This window comes from Phodopus roborovskii, unplaced genomic scaffold, assembly GCF_943737965.1.
Source record: "Phodopus roborovskii unplaced genomic scaffold, PHOROB, whole genome shotgun sequence".
NCBI classification, from domain to species: Eukaryota; Metazoa; Chordata; class Mammalia; order Rodentia; family Cricetidae; genus Phodopus; species Phodopus roborovskii.
In genome coordinates, this window is record NW_026126459.1 from 20,044,614 (window position 1) to 20,064,486 (window position 19,873).

A 19,873-nucleotide genomic window follows, 5' to 3' on the forward strand; every position below is an offset into this window, starting at 1 on the left:
TAGCTTGGTGTTCTTGTGGATTTCCTAACAGTGACAGCTGGACAGTGGCAGACTCTTTTGCCTTCTTATGGGACCTTTTCCTCCTACTAGGTTGCCTCATCCAGCCATGGTTTTGTAGTAGCGTATTATTATGCTCTGTTTGGTTGATGTGCCTGGGAGGCCTGCTCTTTTCTGGGGGGAGACAGAGGGAGGGTGGATCTGGGTGACAGGGGAAGTGGGAGGGGAAATGGTAATGAGGGTGTAATGTATGAGTGAAGAATTTTTAAAAACCGAGATGAGATTTGAGTGTTTTACCATGAAGAAATAATAAAGTACAGGAAAAAAAAAAAAAAAAGGAGGAAGGTCTGCAATCTCCTGAGAGGGAAACATCTCAGTGGCCTCTGTAGGTGGTTAAGACACCCCAGAACTATCTGAGGTCCTTCTATGAGGGTAGACAAGGTCCTGGGGAGTAAGGGAACCAGGTTAGGATATATGGGTCTTGGAGAAGCTAGGTTTGGGAAAGTAGATTCAGGCAATGTGGTTATAGAGTTAGGTAGGGGGCCCCCTGATCACCGAGGCTGGGGAGCCAAACCACAGACAACCTTCAGAGGAGCAGGATCTGGCTAACAGTTATGGACCAATTCTAGGTGGTCTTGATGATGAAGAAAAGTCAGACACAGGGAATCTCAGACCATTGCCTCTATTTTGTAGAACTGGCCCAGCCCAAGGGTAGTATTACATTGGGTCTTCCCTGGAGGCAGCCTTTTTTTTTTTTTTTTTTTTTTTTTTTCCTGACAAAAACAAATCAAGTTTTTTGTTTGGGTACCTGAAGGTCTGTGTTCCCGGTGTTTTGAGAAGGCAGGTGAGTGGCAATTTCAGCAACAAGATGGAAGAGGGAAGGACAGAGAAGTGTCGCCCCATTCTCTAGTCCACACCCACCCTTGGCTCAAGCCCTGTAGTGTAGTAGTCTTTGTTAGGGCCATGTCGCCCTTTTCCCACTATAACTCCATTTGTGTCAAGATCTTTTTTGACACAAACTCACTTGCTTTGCCATGTGATTTCTTGCAAGACGAGATTTAGAAAAGCCTATTGGTCACAGGCAGCGTGAATCCTCAATGAGGAAAGCCCAAAGCCATCATGGGTAGAGCAGGGATTTGTAATTGGGGGACAGGGAAAGCAGCCATAGTCCCAAGGACCGTTAGAAGAGTCCATGGCACAAGTAGTGGGTGTCTGCAAGGGCATTATTGGGCACTAGCATGGTGACATCCACTGACTTCCGGAGATCTCTGTCCTGTGACTAGGCCAGGGGCAGCTAAAGGGGTAATGTCTGAGGTGGGAAAGAAGCATCAGAAAATGATTGGGAAATAGTCCCACTCCTTTTTTGTACAGCTTTTAAATAACAGGTAGTGGAGAAACACTGAACTCGATTCCGCGGAATATACTGCCTGCTAAATGAGTTAGCTAACTCTAAAAGGACTGAAGTTTGTTCCTTTCTGCTCAGAGTCCCTTTACTCCCTATCTTCACATAGGTGTAGACACAGACCAGACAAGAGGGTGGCTAGAGAAGTGTACCTCAGGACCATGAAGGACTTCCTCACGATCCAATTTTAGAAGCTGCTGTTCTTAGAAACATGGCACAAGTAGCTAGTCTTTCACAACCTCAGTTGAAGGGTCAATCCCATGGAAGTATAGGATGGACAATTAAAGGGGTCCAGGCATGGGAAGAGGAAAGATCTTTCCCAGCAGATTAAAAAAAAAAAAAAAAAAAAAGAACAGCCAAGAATGGCAAGTGGAGAATCTGCCCTCTTCTACCTTTTCCCTTCAAGAAGAGGATTGGTTCCTTGGGGGTTTAGTTTTGGTTAGAAGTGACCATGCAATTTCCCTGGATCTGCATTGAACACGTTCAAGAAAGGTGCTCCTGTTTAGCCATATGAGATTAAGTGCAAGGTTCTATCAAATTCCAATAGCTTACTCTCCCTACTCCCGGTGGAGGAAGTGCCAGTTGTGGTTGGAGAGGGGCTCACTTGAAAGACATCCTCAGAAAACCAGAAAGGTGTTTCACTTTCACTTCTGAGTCCTTTGAGATTTTCAGTCAGGTATCCCAATCTTGAGTAGGATTCTTCTCCAAGTCCAGATGAAAGTCCCTAAGAAGTGTAATGGTGATGCTGGTGGTCCTCCAGTGGATTGATGAGCTTGTCCATGGGACACAGAATCCAACATCAGGGAGAGACACAATGGGGCCAAATGTGGAGACAGTAAGAGTAACTGCTTCACTGATACAGCAAACAGCTCCATTCGGCATGGGAGTCCCCAGGGCTGTGGGTCTGGGTTGGGTATTTATGGGGCCCTTGTGTCCTCCCCCTTTCCAGTTTTGGTCTTGTCTAGGTAGCAGCCACTGTGCCTTTCCACTGTCTCTCCTGGAATTGTCTGCTGGGAACAAAAGCTATGACTTAGGAGGCTGATTTTGCTTTCCCAATCTACCTATAATGCTCCAACTGTCCCTCACCAGAGGCAGAAGTCTGCTTCTTAGCCTCTCAGAAGAGCCATCGTTTCCAGCAATGGGACAACTGCTCTCGTGCCCATTGGCAAGGGCTAAGCTTTCCTTCAAGTCAAGTTTAAGTCAAAAATTACCAGCCGGCACTCTGGAGCCTGGCCTATTCACAGGCGTGTCCACCTATGCTGAAAACTGTTGTAACATGTTTACTTTTGGTTTTTGGAGGCAGAGTCTCCAGGTCTGGTTGGCACACATGCTCATGCTCACTGTGCAGTGGAGGATGACCTTGAACTTCTGAACTTCCAGCTTCTACTGTCAAGTGCTAGGATCACAGGTGTGCACCACTCCTGGCTCCCATCCCCCTTCTTTCATTTTCACCCTATTTCTCCTTTTTCTTCCCTAATGCACTTTTTGTATGTTGTTGTGTTTTATCTCTAACTTATTGTGTATTTTTAAAGGAATGAGAGACTAAGATGGCTACTTATATACATAAGCTTTGAGGTTCTTTTTCTACTGAGTAGAAGGTACTTTCATTTCTACCAAGGAAAGAATGTTTATGTTGACAAATGACATATTATTCCATAGTAAAAAGCACATCCTGGCCTATGTCTTCTCTTTATTTTGACTTTGGGTATTTTTTCTGCTTCTTTGGTTTTCTGAGTCTATCATCAGGTTTTGTGTGTGTATGTGTGGCTTCTATATTTTGGATCAAGAGAACATTCCTTACTATATGATATGAGATGGAGATATACACTTTGTAGAAAAGCCTTGAAGAAGGCTGAGCATGCTGACACATGCCTTTAGTTCTAGCACTCTGGGTGTTGGAGGCAGGATCTGTGAGTTCAAGGCCATCTGGTCTGCAGAACAAATTCCAGGACAGCCAGGCTACACAAAGAGCCTGTCTCGAGAAGGAGGAGGAGAAAGGAAGGAAGGAAGGAAGGAAGGAAGGAAGGAAGGAAGGAAGGAAGGAAGGAAGGGATAGACAGCAAAGTCTTGAAGACATAGAAATGAGGGACACTGGTAGTTCCTGGGTGACCTTTCAGTGGAACACTACATAGCCTTGCAAGTTTATTTTAAGAAGACCCATGGTGGTGGATAAAATGACAGCTATGAGCTATTACAGTGTATCAACTTTAGCCATCCATGTCATTTCTCTTTATCAAACAGACTTCTGTTCCTGAAGCTTGCCCAAGGCTGTCACAAACTACAGGCTAACACCGGGATCTCCAGCAAGGCCTTCCTTCCCTAGAGTCTCATAGAGAGAGACTGTGTCAAGGACCTTAAACTACCCACATCTCCTCCAAGAGGAGACACTTGGCCACATACTTTTGCGTTGACATTCCCCAGACTTATTTCAGGCTGCATCAGTAGACCGAGGGTGAGTGTTCAGGACTGTTTTCAATCCAGAATCAACAACATTATGTACGCCAAGTGCCAACCCAAGGTTGAACAAAACAGAATCCCAAAGGGCGGGATGACCCAAGGAGAAAAGCTTCTTCAAGCTGATGGGGTTTTAACGCTCCATTTCATGTCTATATAAGGAAGCCATAGCTCTTCCTTCTGGAGCTGTCTTTAGTCTATAACAGTGCAGTAGAATCCGTTCAACAAAACCAAGTTAAACTTCACTGAACCTATTAACCTCTGTGACCAAGTCCCTTTATTTTGTCAAGCAATGTATTCATGTGTGTTGGTTCATGAGGAAGCTCTTCTTTTTTGTATAATCTGAAAAACTGATTGTGTAACCCTGGCCTGCCCTGGAAGACCATGCTGGAGGATGCTAGTCATTTGACAGATATGTCAAGGAGTGAATGTCTGCAAAGCCCTCCCCCTAAAAACCTGGCCTAGAACCAATCTTCTAGGCCTGTAACCTGTGCTCTAGTTCCAAAGGTAGGGTACTAATCTTGTATAGGCTAACAAAGGGCACTTCCTCATAGACGAGGAACCTCATCCAGAGGCAAATTCAAGTAGAAAGGAATTCTCCCAGGCATATAGACAGTGCAGGTGAATGCACTCAGTTCCTTAGCTTGCCTTTCCTAACTTTGAGCTAGGAAACAATAAACCTTTTAAGGTGTGTTCTACCAGACAATACTGCTGTTCTAGATTGCAAAGGAAGCCTTAATGGTCACTTAACACCTAGCCACATCTACATTGATGAACAGGCCAATCCTACTGAGAACAGCCATTTTATTACCAAGAATAATCTGCGGGACTTTTAGTGTGACCAAAAGGGAAGTCAGAAAGAGGTAAAAAAGGTGATTGGGCAAACCTCTGGTAAAGAAGTATGTGTCCTTCTGGGTTGGGGTATTCCGTGTATCCTACAAATTGTTTTTGTGCCCCACTTCTAACTTTTTTCTTTTTGTCTTTGAGCTACTTTATAATCCTGCAAATTGTAGCAAACTGATAACAGACAGAAACTTTTATTGTCCAAAGACAAAAATGAATTCTGGTTGAGATATTAATAGGCTTGCACTCCTTGAGAAGGGCAGTTTTACATGAATTAGTTCCATGTCTGATCTTGAATTCTTTGAACCTCCCACCTAGGCTTTCTGCTAAAATATTGAACCCAGAGCCTTGCAAATATTTCTTTTAATTCATCAAGTTCTTATTACATCGTTCCAGGCCAGGCTCAAATGCTCCATGTAGTCTAGACTGCCCTTCTTCAACCTCATTTTCTTGAGTGTACTACCATGCCTGACAATGTAAATCATTTCTAAACATCTTGTCCCTTACTTATTAAATGAGCTAAAGTTGGGTATGGTGGCTCATGGCCCTAATCCCAGCACTCAGGAAGCTGGCGCAAAAGGATTGCCATTAGTCTGAGGTCAGCCTTGTCCACACAGTGAATTACAGGCCAGCTTGGGCTATGCAGACTGTGTCTTAAATAAATGAATGTAAGCTAGCTAAATAAGACACGATTTTAAGTCATGTCTCAAGTATACAGGCCGCTCACTTGTGCTTTGTGTGTATGTGTGTTAAGGTCTTCACGTTGAGTTCTCTTTAGATATGAGGTAATAGTGATCTAGGTTTATGTTCCTTAAGCACCCCCCTCCCCAGTATTTTCTGAGTAACCTTAATCTTCTCCATAGGCTCTAAAGGCCACCTTTCTGGTACCATTTGTGCTGTGCCAATTATTTTTATGCCAATACCAATTTGATTTTACTGTTGTAACTTTAAGAGGAATTCATAATTTGGTCATTTTGATATTGTGTTAAGTCCAGCAAAGTAGAGCAGATAATTCTACTTGAATTAGTCTAAAATTTTACAGTAACCAGAGATTTATTTTTTAAAGGCCCAGACAAAGTAGAACATATTAATGTCCCTAGTATACAAGCAAACAGGACCTGAGGTTCAGTTCCCACAAAGTCCAGTTTATTCTCCAGGGGTGGAGGGTGGGGCAGACCAACCCTTGCCCAACAAGGACATATTACAGAGGACAGAATGCAACAGAACCACACACACACAGTGATAGCAGTAGGTGTCAGAGCTATCACATCGACTCACAGCCTCAAGTGTATAATCTTTTACCTATACCCGGGCTTAAAAGTCATTGCTACACTGCCCTCATGAGTTTGTAGGGTGTGGTACATGCCTTTAATCCCAATACTCAAGAGGCAGATAAACATCTGAGTTCCAGGCTAGCCTGATCTACATAGTGAGTTCCAGAACAGCCAGTACTTTGTAGAGAGATGCACTGTCTCAAACACACACACACACACACACGCACACACGCCATATAAATTGAATGGTATCAGCTTTATTCCTAATGAAGCTAGGTTGGGCTTGGACACCCAGAGATCTGCCATTGTAGCTCTGTAGGATGGGCTGTTATCATCAATAGGACAGCTAGCCTCATATCCAGTCACAGGAAAGAAAACAAACAAACAAAACCCAAGGGATCTTTGTGGTTACTATTCACAGAAAGAATTTGTGTATCGGATCCTGGCCTTCCTGCTTGTCCATCAGAACCTTCTTAAGGTCACAAGAGCAAGTGACAGAAAGAAACAGCAAAGCTCAAAGGCTAGATTTCTCCTCAGAGGTAAAATGTGTGTGTTGACAGGATTCTGGATCTCATGGTGGCTGCAATGTGAGCAGGGAGCAGAGTCCTTACTGCAACGTGACAGAAGTTGGCAATTCTGTGTCCAACCCACTCTGATTCTAAAGAACAGAGAAAAACACATATGCCAGATCAGATATCATTCAAAACAAAACAAAAGGACTTTGAGTATAGCCCAGGCTGGCCCACTCTCCATCATCACAAGTTGCTAGGGTCCAGGGCTGTATGTACCATCAGGCCCAGCTACAGTCCGGGTGCTTGAAGAGGAACGTCTATGGTGCAGAATCATGTGAACACGCCCCCCCCCCCCCCCCCCCCCCCCCGGTAACTTAGCAGCACACACAGCACCGCTGCCCTTTCATCATGGCTGCCTGGAGCATCACACGAAACTCACAAGTACTTTTAATTCACATTTTAATATTTTAAAACTATGTTAACACTGCCTTTAAAGAACATAACTTCTTACACTTTCTTATTTATACCACACCTGAAGGAGAAAAAAAAAAATAGCAACAACAACCCAATTTTATATGATGGACAGTGAACAGCAAAGTTTTGTGACTTGTGACTCACTTTGGATGCCCACCAGAAATCATTTACAAGATTTTTACATTAATAATAACAGTGGTGTGCTACATGTACTGAGTCAGAGGGAGCCTAAGACACACTGGACTCTAGAGATTGTATTATGTACCAATGGTTAAGTCTCAAGTGTTGGGTGGTGGGGAGGGGGGGACAGACAAGACAGTCTGTGTTGGCATCAACACTAAAAGGCAAACATGCAAGACCTTCCAAAGCGTAAATAACAAGATGTTTTCCTTCAAATCTGTGCTCATGAAATTCAGCCCTCCCCTGAGGATCCCAAAGTTTGGGAAAAGAGAATTCCATTTTGGAAAAAAACAAAACACCCTAACTTCTGTTTTCTTACATACTATGCAGTAGCATCAGTATGAACTGAAAAAGAACATTGTGAAGAAACAACTTCTCATTTGGGGCATATCTGTTTCTATGACAATGATTTTCTTCTAAGCCATCCTCATTTGTATCATCTAAATAATAGATCATAACACCAGCATAAAAAAAAATCAAAACAGTTATTTCTCAGCACTTTTTTCTGAACCATTAAGGTTTTAGGCCCCAGGTTTACGTTCACAGAACTATAGGAGAGAAGGTTAAAATTCTTCTAATTCCCAAACAAAACCACTAACATCTATGAGAATGTATATGTCCTATACGCAGATACTAGTGATCTCTATTTCTGTGTGGATCATCAACTGCAAAAATATACAGCCTCCTATGTATTTACAACATATTTACATACAAATGAAGGATTCCTAAAGAGAGCTTCATATGCATAGATTCTTCAAGCCTGTACACAGATAGGCCCAGAGCTCTACGGCCCTTCCTCAGGGAAACCCCAAGAAAGACATCTGCATCCATGCGAATTTTGCATTATTCAAGAACCCACCCCTTTAGATTTTCATCATCTTCAGTTATTACCCACAAGCCCAAAGTCTTTTATTACAATCAACAATTTACTTCATTTTAGAGGAGTATGTTCCATTGCAGGATTCTCAGCTCTGCCATCATGAGGAAACCACTGATTAATACTGCTAGGTGACAGTGTGACTTTTTCCCCCAGTGCCCAGATGTTCCCCTGAATAGGCAATGCCATTCTTAAAGCCTATCCTCTTTCTAAGTGGATGAATGGGCATACACCAGGCATATGATGACACCACCGACCCTGCCCTACTCCAGTTAACAACTTGCCTCACACCGTGTTCCAATGATATAGGCTGGCTCTTGCTCTCCCTTTACAGCCCCTGCAGCTCCCTCAGCAGTGTGGACCTTTCACTAGAACAATCATTGTACTGGTTTTATATTTTACAATGGCAGGACTGCACTTCACCAGGGCCTCGCACCTAGCTCTCTGCCAACCATGAACACAGTCCTCTTGGAGAACTGACTCCTGAAAACTCAACAGTGCTCTTAGAGTCGCATTTACAAAAAGACATTTTAATTTACCTACATTTTTTAAAGCCTCAATTTGGTATCTTCATAGCTGTAAGGAAATATATTAGTGCCTTACGCCATTTTCCCTAAAGTGCAGGCACTAGAGTTTCACTAATGCCCCTGTATTGCATTTCCAGCAAGAAGGGACTCGGGTAGGGTCCCCGCACTAGATGCCTCCTGCATTTGCACAGACACTGGCTGTAGTTCTTTTCCACCCTTTCTGAGTCCTGGCTCCAATTCCTCACCCCAGAAACTTCCTTCTGACTGACTGGTTCCCAAACTCGATGCCACTTGTATCACTGGGAGTCTAGACCTGATGCTTGCAGAGAGGTTTGTTTTGTCCAGTCTGGTGGCGATGAGGATTTGTATCCTGAGTCTGCAAATGAGGTCCATGCTGCTGGTCTGGGGGCCACAATTTGAGAGACATCAGCCTGAGTTCAACTTCAGAATTCTTGCCATAACTGTTGGATTCATCCTCTGAAACACTGAGACATCTTACCGCAGACCTCGGTCCTCTACAACCCATCCCAAAGGCGTCATTATGTTTCTCAATATGATCCATAAACAGACAAGATGGAGACCCCTTTTGTACTTTTCATCTGATTACCAAGCAGTTCCATCATGGTTGAAACAGAAGACATTGAGAGTGCTGTATGCTGGTCTCAAAGCTGACACCTGAGAGGAGCTTTGATGTCTGTCAGTAGCCAAGGAGGTGAACACTACCAGGGGAAGGCCACAGGACAGGAAGTGCCAGGCCAGGCTTGAGAGTTTCAGAGAAAATAAGAGGTGGTAGCTAAGGAATTCCTCTTCCTCCCTCATCACCATCCTACCAGCAGGTTTCTGAACTTAGTTCCTCTAAAGTTGCAGGAGCTCAGGTTTCAGGCCACTGTGGTGGAACCCCAAACCCAGTGTCCAGCAGATACTGTGGCAGAAACAAAGTCTGGATTCCACAACAACAGGCAGAGCCTTACTCCTGGTGACTCTGATGTGAACCCCACCCCCATGCCTCCATTCTATCTGGGGAGCTGGTTCTTCTGCGGCCTGGCACACTATTGTGTTTCAGCGAAACTGTGGGTTTGGTAGTCTCTTCCAGCTGCTCTGGGGGCCTAATCTTCACATATTTCAGAAAATCCATCCCAGGTTACAAAGCTTTGGAGTATGTTCTCCCTGTGACTTAGGGACTGCCCGTCCATGTCTAAAAGATGGGTTTTCTTTCTGCACACACTTGGCTAACCCTACTTCTAACCAGCAACACTAAGCTAGGAATCTACAGTATTCTGTGTTACAGTAGCCAGAGAACAGATCTAGACCCAAAGTATGAAACTGGCCCTGGCCAACAGTGTGGAGATCCTATGTGCCACAGGAAAACATTGCTCTACTGTGGTCAAGGCCTACTACTCCAGAGTCTACTAACTTAGCAGAAAAATGTCTATTGCATTTAACTGTGCTGTTGAATTCTACTGAACATCTGTGGTACAGGTACGTTTTTTGGCTACCAGTTCACTATTCTGAACAAGAGTAAAAACAGTATACAGGAACACCACAGAAACCATGGAATTAATCTGAGGTACCTGACAAATGACAGCAAGGTCTATTACATTCAAACAAACTCAGGTACATACATAAAGGAGCCTTAAAAAATGTAAATAATACATTAGTTTTACCAACACATAAAATCCAGAGATCCAAAATCACAACACATCCCAGAGTTAGTGATAGATTTTGAATTCACTTCACGAATGTAAAATTAATGAATGGTTACAAGATAATGAGGAAAACAGAAAGTAGTATAGCTTGCAAACCGAATCAATGTATTTTTTAAACAGTGCCAAACAAGCTACAAAGGTTGGCAAGTTTCCTACCATTCTCTGTGACATGGAAAGAATTCCCAAAAAGGGCAGAGGCAGCTGTGGGCTTTCCCCTTTTCCTGTCTAGGGCCTAGTGTTCAGTTGCCTGAACTCAAGGTGGACAGAACTCTGAAGCACTGTACCAAGGGGATAATGTGATACAGGAAGTAGCTTTTCCTTCTTCGAGAGGATGGTGGCAGGCGCTTTGATGCCTACATTATCTGTGGGACTTCAGTGTCTGAAGGGACTTCTCTGTGTGACTCTCATGAGATTCCTGGAGTTTGGGGGACTTCAGTGAGTAGAAACAGTGTGTAGAGCTGAGTGTCTGTGCCCTCTGCCAACTCTCTGTGTTAGATCTACCTGTCTCCAGGTAAGAAATCTGTGCTCAGTGCATTTTTGTATCTGAGAATTCAACCAGAATGCATCTGGATGCACTACAAGCCCTGTGTGCAGAGTGGTCGCACAGCAGGTGCACTCCCTACTGTAGCCAAGCCATGGGCAGCCACAGGTATGCCCACCAGCAGGACATGCTGCCCTGGGCTCCCTAGCTGCAGTGTCCAAAGCTCATGTAGTTTTCCGTCTCCTTGTCATTCTCTGGTCCCCTTTGAGGGGGCTAGGGAGACAGTAGAGGCTACTCTGCCCTCCTGTGTGGGTCACATGGGACAGGCAGTAAAGTGATAAAAGCAAGAAACACAGACAGGGAAGGGCCTCTTGTCTTCCCCAGTGGGAGCAAGAGAGGACACAGGGACTTCAGAAGTTCTCCACAAAGACTATCTCAGAAGGTTTACTTTCAAGATTGGATGGAGAGTTAATGGAGAATAGAAATGAGGCTTATTTAAGATACAAAAATCTTGTATTTGTAATAACCTAGATTTATAGATATAAAACAAGTCTTTTAAAGACTCCCCTAAAGTAAAGTACCCGATATAAAAGAGGATGACCTATCCTGGGTCATCCTTAGGTACATATTCTCTGTTGTAAAAAGCTGGTGGGCATGACCAAATGCTGCCAGGCTTATGAACCAACAAACCATCGCCCCCTTCAACAGTATGGACCCAGATTGAAGACTGTCTGCACCTGGAGTATTTCCTTAGGCATCTTGGGCAGACTTGTTTGTTACTGTGGGAGCCACGGGACCCCAAGCAGGTGACTCCACAGCCTAGAGTAACTGTTGACACCAGATGCCAAAGGGGTAAGCAAAGTTTAAATGTGTGAGCTCTCCCAAATGTGCATTTAATATTTCCACAAGTGCCATGCCCACCCCTTTCCAGCCACAGACACTCCCAGGGAATAGCTCCGTGTGGAAGCAGGATGGAGTACCAGCAGGTCTAGGACAACCCACATTGGGCGATCAAAGCCGCCTCAAATGATTCTCAGGGCAAACTCAGAAGCAGCAGTGGCACCAACCTGTCTCTCAAAGGATTACCCCTGTGTGCTATGGTAACCAAAGTAGGCAAAGTATTTATGAAACCTTTTTTTTGTTTTTTTTTTTTTCCTGAAACCTTTTTTTCTGTAAAGCAAAATAAATATATACAATTCAAGATTATTTTCTCTTCTAAAAAGATACAGAGAGCAGAGCAGGGATGCTAGTAGGAAAACGATTTTAGAACCTGGGTGTCTAACAAATGAATACACCTGATGATTGTGTTTCCAAAGTTCTAAGAGACAGAGAAGAAGCCACAGAACATAATGCGGAGAGGGAAAGATGACTTCGTGAAATCCGGAAAAGATAAAATCCACAATCCCTAAGTGGATATCCTGGGAGGACACGAGGCATTCTAGAAGCAGGTCTCTGTGTCATAGCCCGAGGGTTGTCATGTGCATTTCTGTCTGTCTGTAAACTTGCAAAGGCAGTGACGAAGGGGCCGCTGATGAGTGGTGGCTGGATGGGCAGGGGCAGGCGCTGGCCTTCCTTGCTGGTCTCAGTGGCCTTCGTCACTGCTGGATGAGCAAGCCCAGTCGTAGATGACCAGCGGGATGCTGATCAACGAGAACAACACCCCCAGTGCCAAGAAAAGGGCCGCCTGCAGCAACAAAACATGGGTTACTCCAGTGTAATCAACATTTCCCACATGCACATGCAGGAAGAGTGGAACTCTCCGCCTGCCTCCTTTGTGTCCCATGGTATTTGGAGTTCATTACAACCGTGGCTAAACCTTGAAGACTCTCCTACACCTGGGTAAATGCTGTCCTGCAAGGATGTGCAAACAGAAAGCAGCCCTGGTCTTCCACATTTTACACTTTGGCTTCTGGGTCACCACGGGTGTGTCCATGCTACAAATGACTCCTCATGAGTTCCTCTCTCAACGGATTACAACCTAATGAACCAGGTATGGGGTTACATGCCTTTAGTCTCAGCACTTGGGTTCCAGGCTAGCCTGATCTATACAAGAGGTCCAAGCCAGCCATGCATGGTTACACAGTGAGAACGTATCTTAAAAAACCTAAAAAGCTTTTGGAAGTGTATCAAGCCATTTTTTTGGCCATTACCTATCAACCTGCATTGTTACTGGGAAGCAAGTGTTTCTGTTTGTAATATGTGGCACATGGTGGCTCGATCTCAGTGTATTGGCAACAGGGCAAAACTAAGTTACGCAACTGAAAGTAATGTTAGCAGACTTTACCTGCAAGTTTAGCTGGTTTTCTAATCAGAAAAATTAGAGGGACAGACATACCCAAATTCTCTGAGTGCCTTTGTCTCCATCCTGGTTTGTGATTTTTAAATAAAGAGATGAAGGAAGAATGAAAATGAGCATGTTAGCAGACGTCACTCCTGCAAATTAAGAGAACAATTGTTTAGGGCCATTATTTGGAAGTTTTAATCAGAAACAGCTTCCAGATACTGTAAAACGACTATAAAACCGTACCTACGACTCCAAAAATATCCTTCATGGAGGGAATAAAGATCACCAACAAGTTGATAATCACCAAGAGTATGATGGTCACCAAGACATGGCGGCACAAGTGGAACTTGGTCTTCTTGGCCAGTTCAAACAACGATGAACGAACCTGCAGGAGAAGCAGAGATCCCAAGGGCCCTGGATGTTCACTGACTCTCTACTCTCATCAGACAGCTGAATTATTTGCCGATGCATGGAATTTGTCAAGAGTTTTCTTAATGTTCAGCAAACTTAGAGATGGCATAACAGTTTGAAGATACGGGGACTCGACTGCAACTGTTTGGATCCTCATGTATGACATAGCAAGCTTTCCTTAGGGTGGGGTAATTTCCACTATGGTAAGGTAAGGCAGAGATGCAACCACTCCACATTTTTTGTAAAAAAGAGGAAGGTGGATGGTCAGAATGCAGATCCAGCCCCTACATGCTCATATGGATCCCATTTGCTTGGGCTGAGCCAAGTGTCAGTGACCAGAAAAGCCTCTCCTTTGGCAGGCAGGCCTTCTCTGGGAACAGGAAACTGGAGTCAGAAAGAAAGTGCAAAGGCCAGTGTTTCTCCTATGACCCCAAGGCCCTTTACTTACAGTGAAGAATAAGACTGGTACGGTGAGGATGACAGCCATAATGACAGCCAGTTGCACAGTCAGGATGAGAATGTCATTTTCACTCTGGTACTTGTGAAGGAGGTCTGATTGCACCTTTTCTGAAACGACGGGGAGTCAGAAGGTTTTAAAAGGCGACCAGAGCACTGCTTAATGACATTTCACCTAAGCCACCAAGACTCTGTAAAGAGAAATGGAGCCAAGGTTTCGAAGCATCAATTACAACAATCCATAAATTCAAAGAAATGCCCAAATGGGACACCATCACTGCACATGCACTGTTAGCTAAAGGGATCTAAAGTCAGCACTAGAAAAAGCTGTGGACAGCTTCATTTGCACTAACACACACGGAGGATGCCCAAAGCCCTTCGTACCTGACTTTCCACACTGGGAGTTCATAGAAAATACTGTCCGTCTCCCTGCAGGAACCATAGGCCACACAAACATCTCTCCTTCCAACCGGCTCCCTGTAACTCAACTTCCAGTGGCAAAGCAGCAGAGGGTAAGCCAGTCAACCACCCTTGGGAAAGAACCCTTCCTATTCATGTTCATCTCTCTCACAACAGTCTTCAGTGCACAGATTCCGCTGATTTCCCTCAACTCACAACTGTGAAAAGTGTCATTGCTAAGGCTCTCTTGACAAGCGCCTACCCCTCATCACTCTCTTCCAGGGGTTCTCACTGCACCTGTCTCAAGGTTGTGGGCAAGAAATTCAGATTGTAAACAGTTTCACAGATCATGGCATCAGCTTCTGAAATGGGACTGGAGGCTGTACTAAAAGTCTCAGTAGATCCAATTTTCTTTACTCAAAATGCATAACCATCTATCTATAAATAGCTAATCATGTAAAAGGACCGTGTGTTCTATTACAGGTGTCAAGATGAACTTACAACGAAGATTAGTAATGAGCAAGGTAACTCAGGCCTTGAGTGCTACCTCTCGAGTCTCCCTTCACCCACCAGCCCTGTGATGCACGGAATCTCATATACACCATTTCTATAAAAACGAAATGGCAGAGGTTATGTCCTCACTCGGCAATGCCATCCTCTATTGCTTACAAAGTCAATGCCCTTTTCTTCAAGCTGAGTTAATCTGTAAAAGTGTTTAAATTTTATTTATTTTTATGGTGAGGGGGGAGTCCTGAAGAAGCACGTAATAGAAAAGATGGTAAAACCTACTTAAATAGTTCTTGAATTATGACAATCGGGGGCACTCCCAGCTGCAGGGTCAGCGGACGAGAAGCTGAGGCAGGAAAAGCCACAACTTATCCCGACAGTCAGCAGCACAAAGGGAACACACTTTCTTCCTCAACCTCTTTTCCCTTCCTGTGGGGCCCCAAGTTCCGGCGAACAATTAGCTGCTTTGTTTTTAATTAACGCTGAGTGTCATGAGTGTGGGCTCTGCTCTCTCTCACTTTCAGCATCTCTTTCTCTCTCTCTTTCCTATTAATGGAATCTGACCCAATTTTCAGTGTCAAGTAGGAAAGTCTGCTCTGATGCCGTTTTAAATTTTCCTAAGACGGCATGTTTCTAAATGTAATTTTTCTGAAGAGGAGAAAGAGCCAGAGGAAAATATTTTATATTATTTTTCAGTGATCATTCTATTATGCAGCCTGAATGAATACGGAAATAGCCATCAACATTTGCTATAAGGAAAAAACCAAAATGGAACAGAACAGAAAGCATGGACCCTTCTGTTGCCCTTTGGCTTCCGTGTGAGGTCACTTCAGTTTTGTTTTCCTGTCGATTTTAAATACAGAGAGGCACACACCACTGGAAATGACTTACCATAAAATGTCAAGTACCCAAAGATGGCGGTCAGGAAGTACATGACAAACATGGCAAAGAAGGAAATATTGGAAACCATCTGCATTTTTTTCTGTGATCGGCTAAAAACAAAGACCAAGGAATTAAAAAATTATAATAATAAAAATACACACACACACACACACTTGAAGCCATAAACTAAATACTGACAACTCAACTAACACACACACACACACACACACACACACACACACACACAGAGATACTTAAACCCTCTAAGTTTAGGACCATCAGGTAAGAACAAGGTATGTGTACAGAGATGTAGGTACTTCAAAATTTAGCCATTTGTCAGTTAAATAGGAAAGATAAAGACTGAATAGGAAACAGTGCCATGTGCTAAAGGACATCTCAAAATGGGAACGGCAAGCATATTGTGTCTTTCTTCTGAACTTAAGACTATGTGGGTGACCATCTTTATGTAGATGACAATGATGACTGTGGGCTGAAAGGGGAATACACGGGGAATTTATAGGCAGGCCTTTAGCTCTGCATATAAGGCCATAGGAAGGCAGTGGAGGTAGGATACTACTAGGAAGTCTGAGACATGGGGACTGTGAACTTGAGGGTAGCCTGGGCTTCCTAATAAGTAATATCCTAACTTAAAAATAACAAATTCACCTACAAAACAACCCTGAGTAACAAAATTCAGTACAGATACTTGAATTCCTAAATAACACAGTATTTACAGAAAAAAAAGAAAAAAAAAAAAACCCAAAAAGCCCATACGTGGGGATAGGGGGGTGTTGGGGAGATGGCTCAGTGGCTAAGAGCACTTGCTATGCAAGCATGAAGAAAAATTCAAATTCCCAGAAACCAAGTAAAAAGCCGGCATAACAGAGTATGCCTGGAACCCCAGTGTTTGGGGGTGGGGGATGGAGGGGGGTGGAAAATTGTCACTGGGTTGCTAAATGCCAGCTTACTTAGAAACTCTGTCTCAAGGGAGCAAGGTGGGGACAGTGACAGAACTTGAGTGCATGCAAGCGCACACTCACACACACACTCACACACACACACTCACTCACAAATAATTACTTAATTAAGGCCACGTGGCTTGTCATTTTCTTATTTATAGCCAAAACCACTGCAGATTTCAGAGCTTCCTTAATACAGAGCTTGTTCAGGAGTGGCAGTGGACATTGAAGTCAGATGATGAATCTGTGTTTATACTCACACAAAACCTGCCCATTAGTAGGAGGTGGGTAATGAATGAGGCATAACAATGAGACAAATCTTACTCTTTGAGCTCGCTGTAGATTGGCAGGACAGATGGGTGGCAGACAAACGCAAATGCAATGGTTGGTAAAGCATACACCGTCTATTTGAAAGAAAGAAAAAGACATACTGTCATATTTCTGAGCTGTCATTATGAGCCCAGGATCCTGGGATTATGAGGTTATTAGGAGGGTTTTGGTCTCCAGATAGAAGCAGCTTTTCCAAGAAAGCTCATCAAGCAGAGCCACAGGGCACTTCTGACAGACCGGCTTTACACACAGCTTCCATGGTGAGTATCAAGTGCCCCAACACACCTTTGCTATGCTTATGCTGCACTAGCCAGGTACATGAAACCCTAATGCAAATGGCAGCAGAGGGCAGGACGTTGCTACTCTCTGGCATCCATCAATAACCAAGGCAACTTGCCCACTGCACACTTAGAAAGACGATATCAAAGTCCAGCACGGTGATGCACACCTTCAATCCCTATAATCCAGAACCAGAGGGAACTGAGTTCAAGGCCAGACTAGTCCACAAGGCTAGTTCCAGGACAGCCAGGGTTACATAGTGAGACCCTGTCTTGACAAACAAAATAAACAAATAAACAGAAAACAGATGGTATCTAGAAAAAAAATTACTACTTTGGCTATATTTTTAGAATCAATGAAGAAAGACATCTGTTAATTTTTATTTTTTTCATTTTTTGGTTTTTTTGAGAAAGGGTTTCTCTGTATAGCCCTGGCTGTTCTGGAACTCTCTCTATAGACCAGGCTGGCTTTAAACTCAGAGAGATCCCCCTACCTCTGCCTCCTGAGTTTTGGGATTAAAGGGATGGACCACCACACCCAGCTCAAACCTACCTTTTTATACAAAAAAAAAAAAAAAAACCTGAGAGAAAGAAAGGGGCAGTAACATACATAGCTTTTCTCTAACCATACCAAGCACCTTCCAACTTGAACCTGAGATACAAAAGTAGGACCCTCATCTTCACATGGCAGTTGGGAGCCCCCTAAGGATTCCAACCTGTGTGACTGACTGCAGAGGCTACTACTGTCTTCCAAGCTGCCAACCAAACCCCAACAGTACGAAGGTCTTTAAAGTGTCTTTATGGAGTGTTCCCTCTCACATAGCAGCAGTAGGATGAGGGTGTGATTGATCAAAGTGCCAATCAGCACGCCACATAGGAAGAGAGATGTGGAGACCACCATCTAGAGAGGCCGTCACAAGGATGTGCAGTTGTCCTAAGCTAGATGAAGGGTATGCACAACAGTGTTGGGTGCTTCTAAAGAGTATTAATGGATTGTAAACTACAAAGGAGCAATTCTGTGATTCATTTAGGGATGAATACCTCCAGACAGGGGATTACAACAAGCACAAGAAATACTACCCTTACTCAAACAAGCAAACTCACCTTTGAGTTGAAGGTAACAAATTTTGGCGTACACATGTCAGTGACATTGGCACTAATTGTTGAGTTTTGTTCTATACTCATACATGAGATTTGAAATTTCTTGTAGATAACCTGGTATTGAGAAACACAGGAGAATCAGCAGAGATTGTATTAAAGCCAAATCACGAACTATTACAGAGCTTTGAACATCAAAACCATAGCAATCGCCTCAATCAGAACTTACCACTATTAGGAAAAAAACCATGCAGCTCAGGGAAAATCCACTAGTGTAGCCAAGATACCCTTTTTAAGAAGAAAACAATAAATTAGTATTTTATTAATAATTATTATTTATTATTATTATTAAAATATCAATTACTTATCCATATTACTTCAAGCATGTTTGGGACTTCATGATGTGTCCATATGAAAACAAGTTATATCATTTCCTAGTGCTATCTTATTTGGCAAAATAATAACAGTGATAGTAGGGCATATTTGTAAAAGCATATTTGGTATTTTGATTCCAGGCATCCCAGGCACATCCCAGAACACAGATTTCAGAATCTAGGAAGAAGGTTGTGTCTTTGTGTTGTGCACTCTAGTGTTAAATCAAAGCTCTTGTGCACCTACTGTGGAAATCCTGAATATTACTGATTAGCTTCTCTCTCAGTGAGAGGCCAGCACAAGTCAATGTGAGCTTCAAGGACAGAGCAGTGGTTCTCAACCTTCCTATGTTGCAACCCTATCATAGTTCCTCATCTGTGCCCCCCCCAGCATGAAATTAATTGTGTTGCTACTTTGTAACTATCATTTTGCTAAATATTATCATAATGTAAATATCTGTGTTTTCCAATATCCTTAGGTTCTTTGGCACTGCCCCCAAAGGGGTCATGACCCACAGGTTGAGAACCACTGAAATAGAGTATTTATAGACCTTACTCCTCCTGGAATACCAGAGAAAGGTGGTCACCACAACCTCCACAATGGCATTACATTATTATATACCGGGGAAGGATTGTTCTCTATAGTAACTGGAGGGTCAGAACAGCTCACAAAAATACAAAGAGCACAAAAATAAGTAGTTAAGAAAAATCTACTTGTAATCTTCATAGATACTGTCCAGCTCTAACATATCTTAGCTAAACTAAGACAAAAATAAATAAATAAATAAATAAAAATATTAAAACATCCTACAATTCATAATTATTTTTGAGAGAACTTCAATGCAAACATTTGCCTTGAATTAGCCCAGATTTTAAAAATGCATCTCCGAATCTTTAGAGAGATGGCAATCTGGCCTCATTATTCATTGTATGAAATTCCCGTAACTCCAGGCAAGCCTGTCTCCAAATATAAGCATAAAAACAAATGTCAAGACCAAATGGATGGCATGGAGATCATCTGCCATTTTTTTTTTTTTAAACTTTAATTTCTCTCTTTTTTCCTTTGGTGGGTGAAGTCACGGAGACTGGCTACACTCTAAACTGAGGTGTGATTCAAACATCCCTGTGCTGTCTTGCTGTAAGATTTGAAATCTCTACGTATGAATGATCA

At 43.2% G+C, this 19,873-nt stretch overlaps 1 protein-coding gene across 4 annotated transcripts in view; it reads right to left on the reverse strand.

Annotated features, from left to right (window-relative positions):
- Positions 1-6,924: 6,924 nt before the first annotated feature.
- Positions 6,925-19,873, reverse strand: part of Slc38a1 (solute carrier family 38 member 1) — a 61,577-nt gene continuing 48,628 nt past the window's right edge. For all 4 annotated transcript variants that reach the window (XM_051189746.1, XM_051189744.1, XM_051189745.1 and 1 more), the window contains 8 exons: positions 18,561-18,619; positions 18,338-18,448; positions 16,950-17,029; positions 15,676-15,776; positions 13,871-13,989; positions 13,255-13,396; positions 13,063-13,160; positions 6,925-12,411 (listed from right to left, as the gene is read on the reverse strand). In XM_051189746.1, coding sequence (XP_051045703.1) covers positions 12,310-12,411; positions 13,063-13,160; positions 13,255-13,396; positions 13,871-13,989; positions 15,676-15,776; positions 16,950-17,029; positions 18,338-18,448; positions 18,561-18,619 — 812 coding nt within the window. In that variant the 3' untranslated portion in view covers positions 6,925-12,309. The remainder of the gene's footprint in view (positions 12,412-13,062; positions 13,161-13,254; positions 13,397-13,870; positions 13,990-15,675; positions 15,777-16,949; positions 17,030-18,337; positions 18,449-18,560; positions 18,620-19,873) is intronic.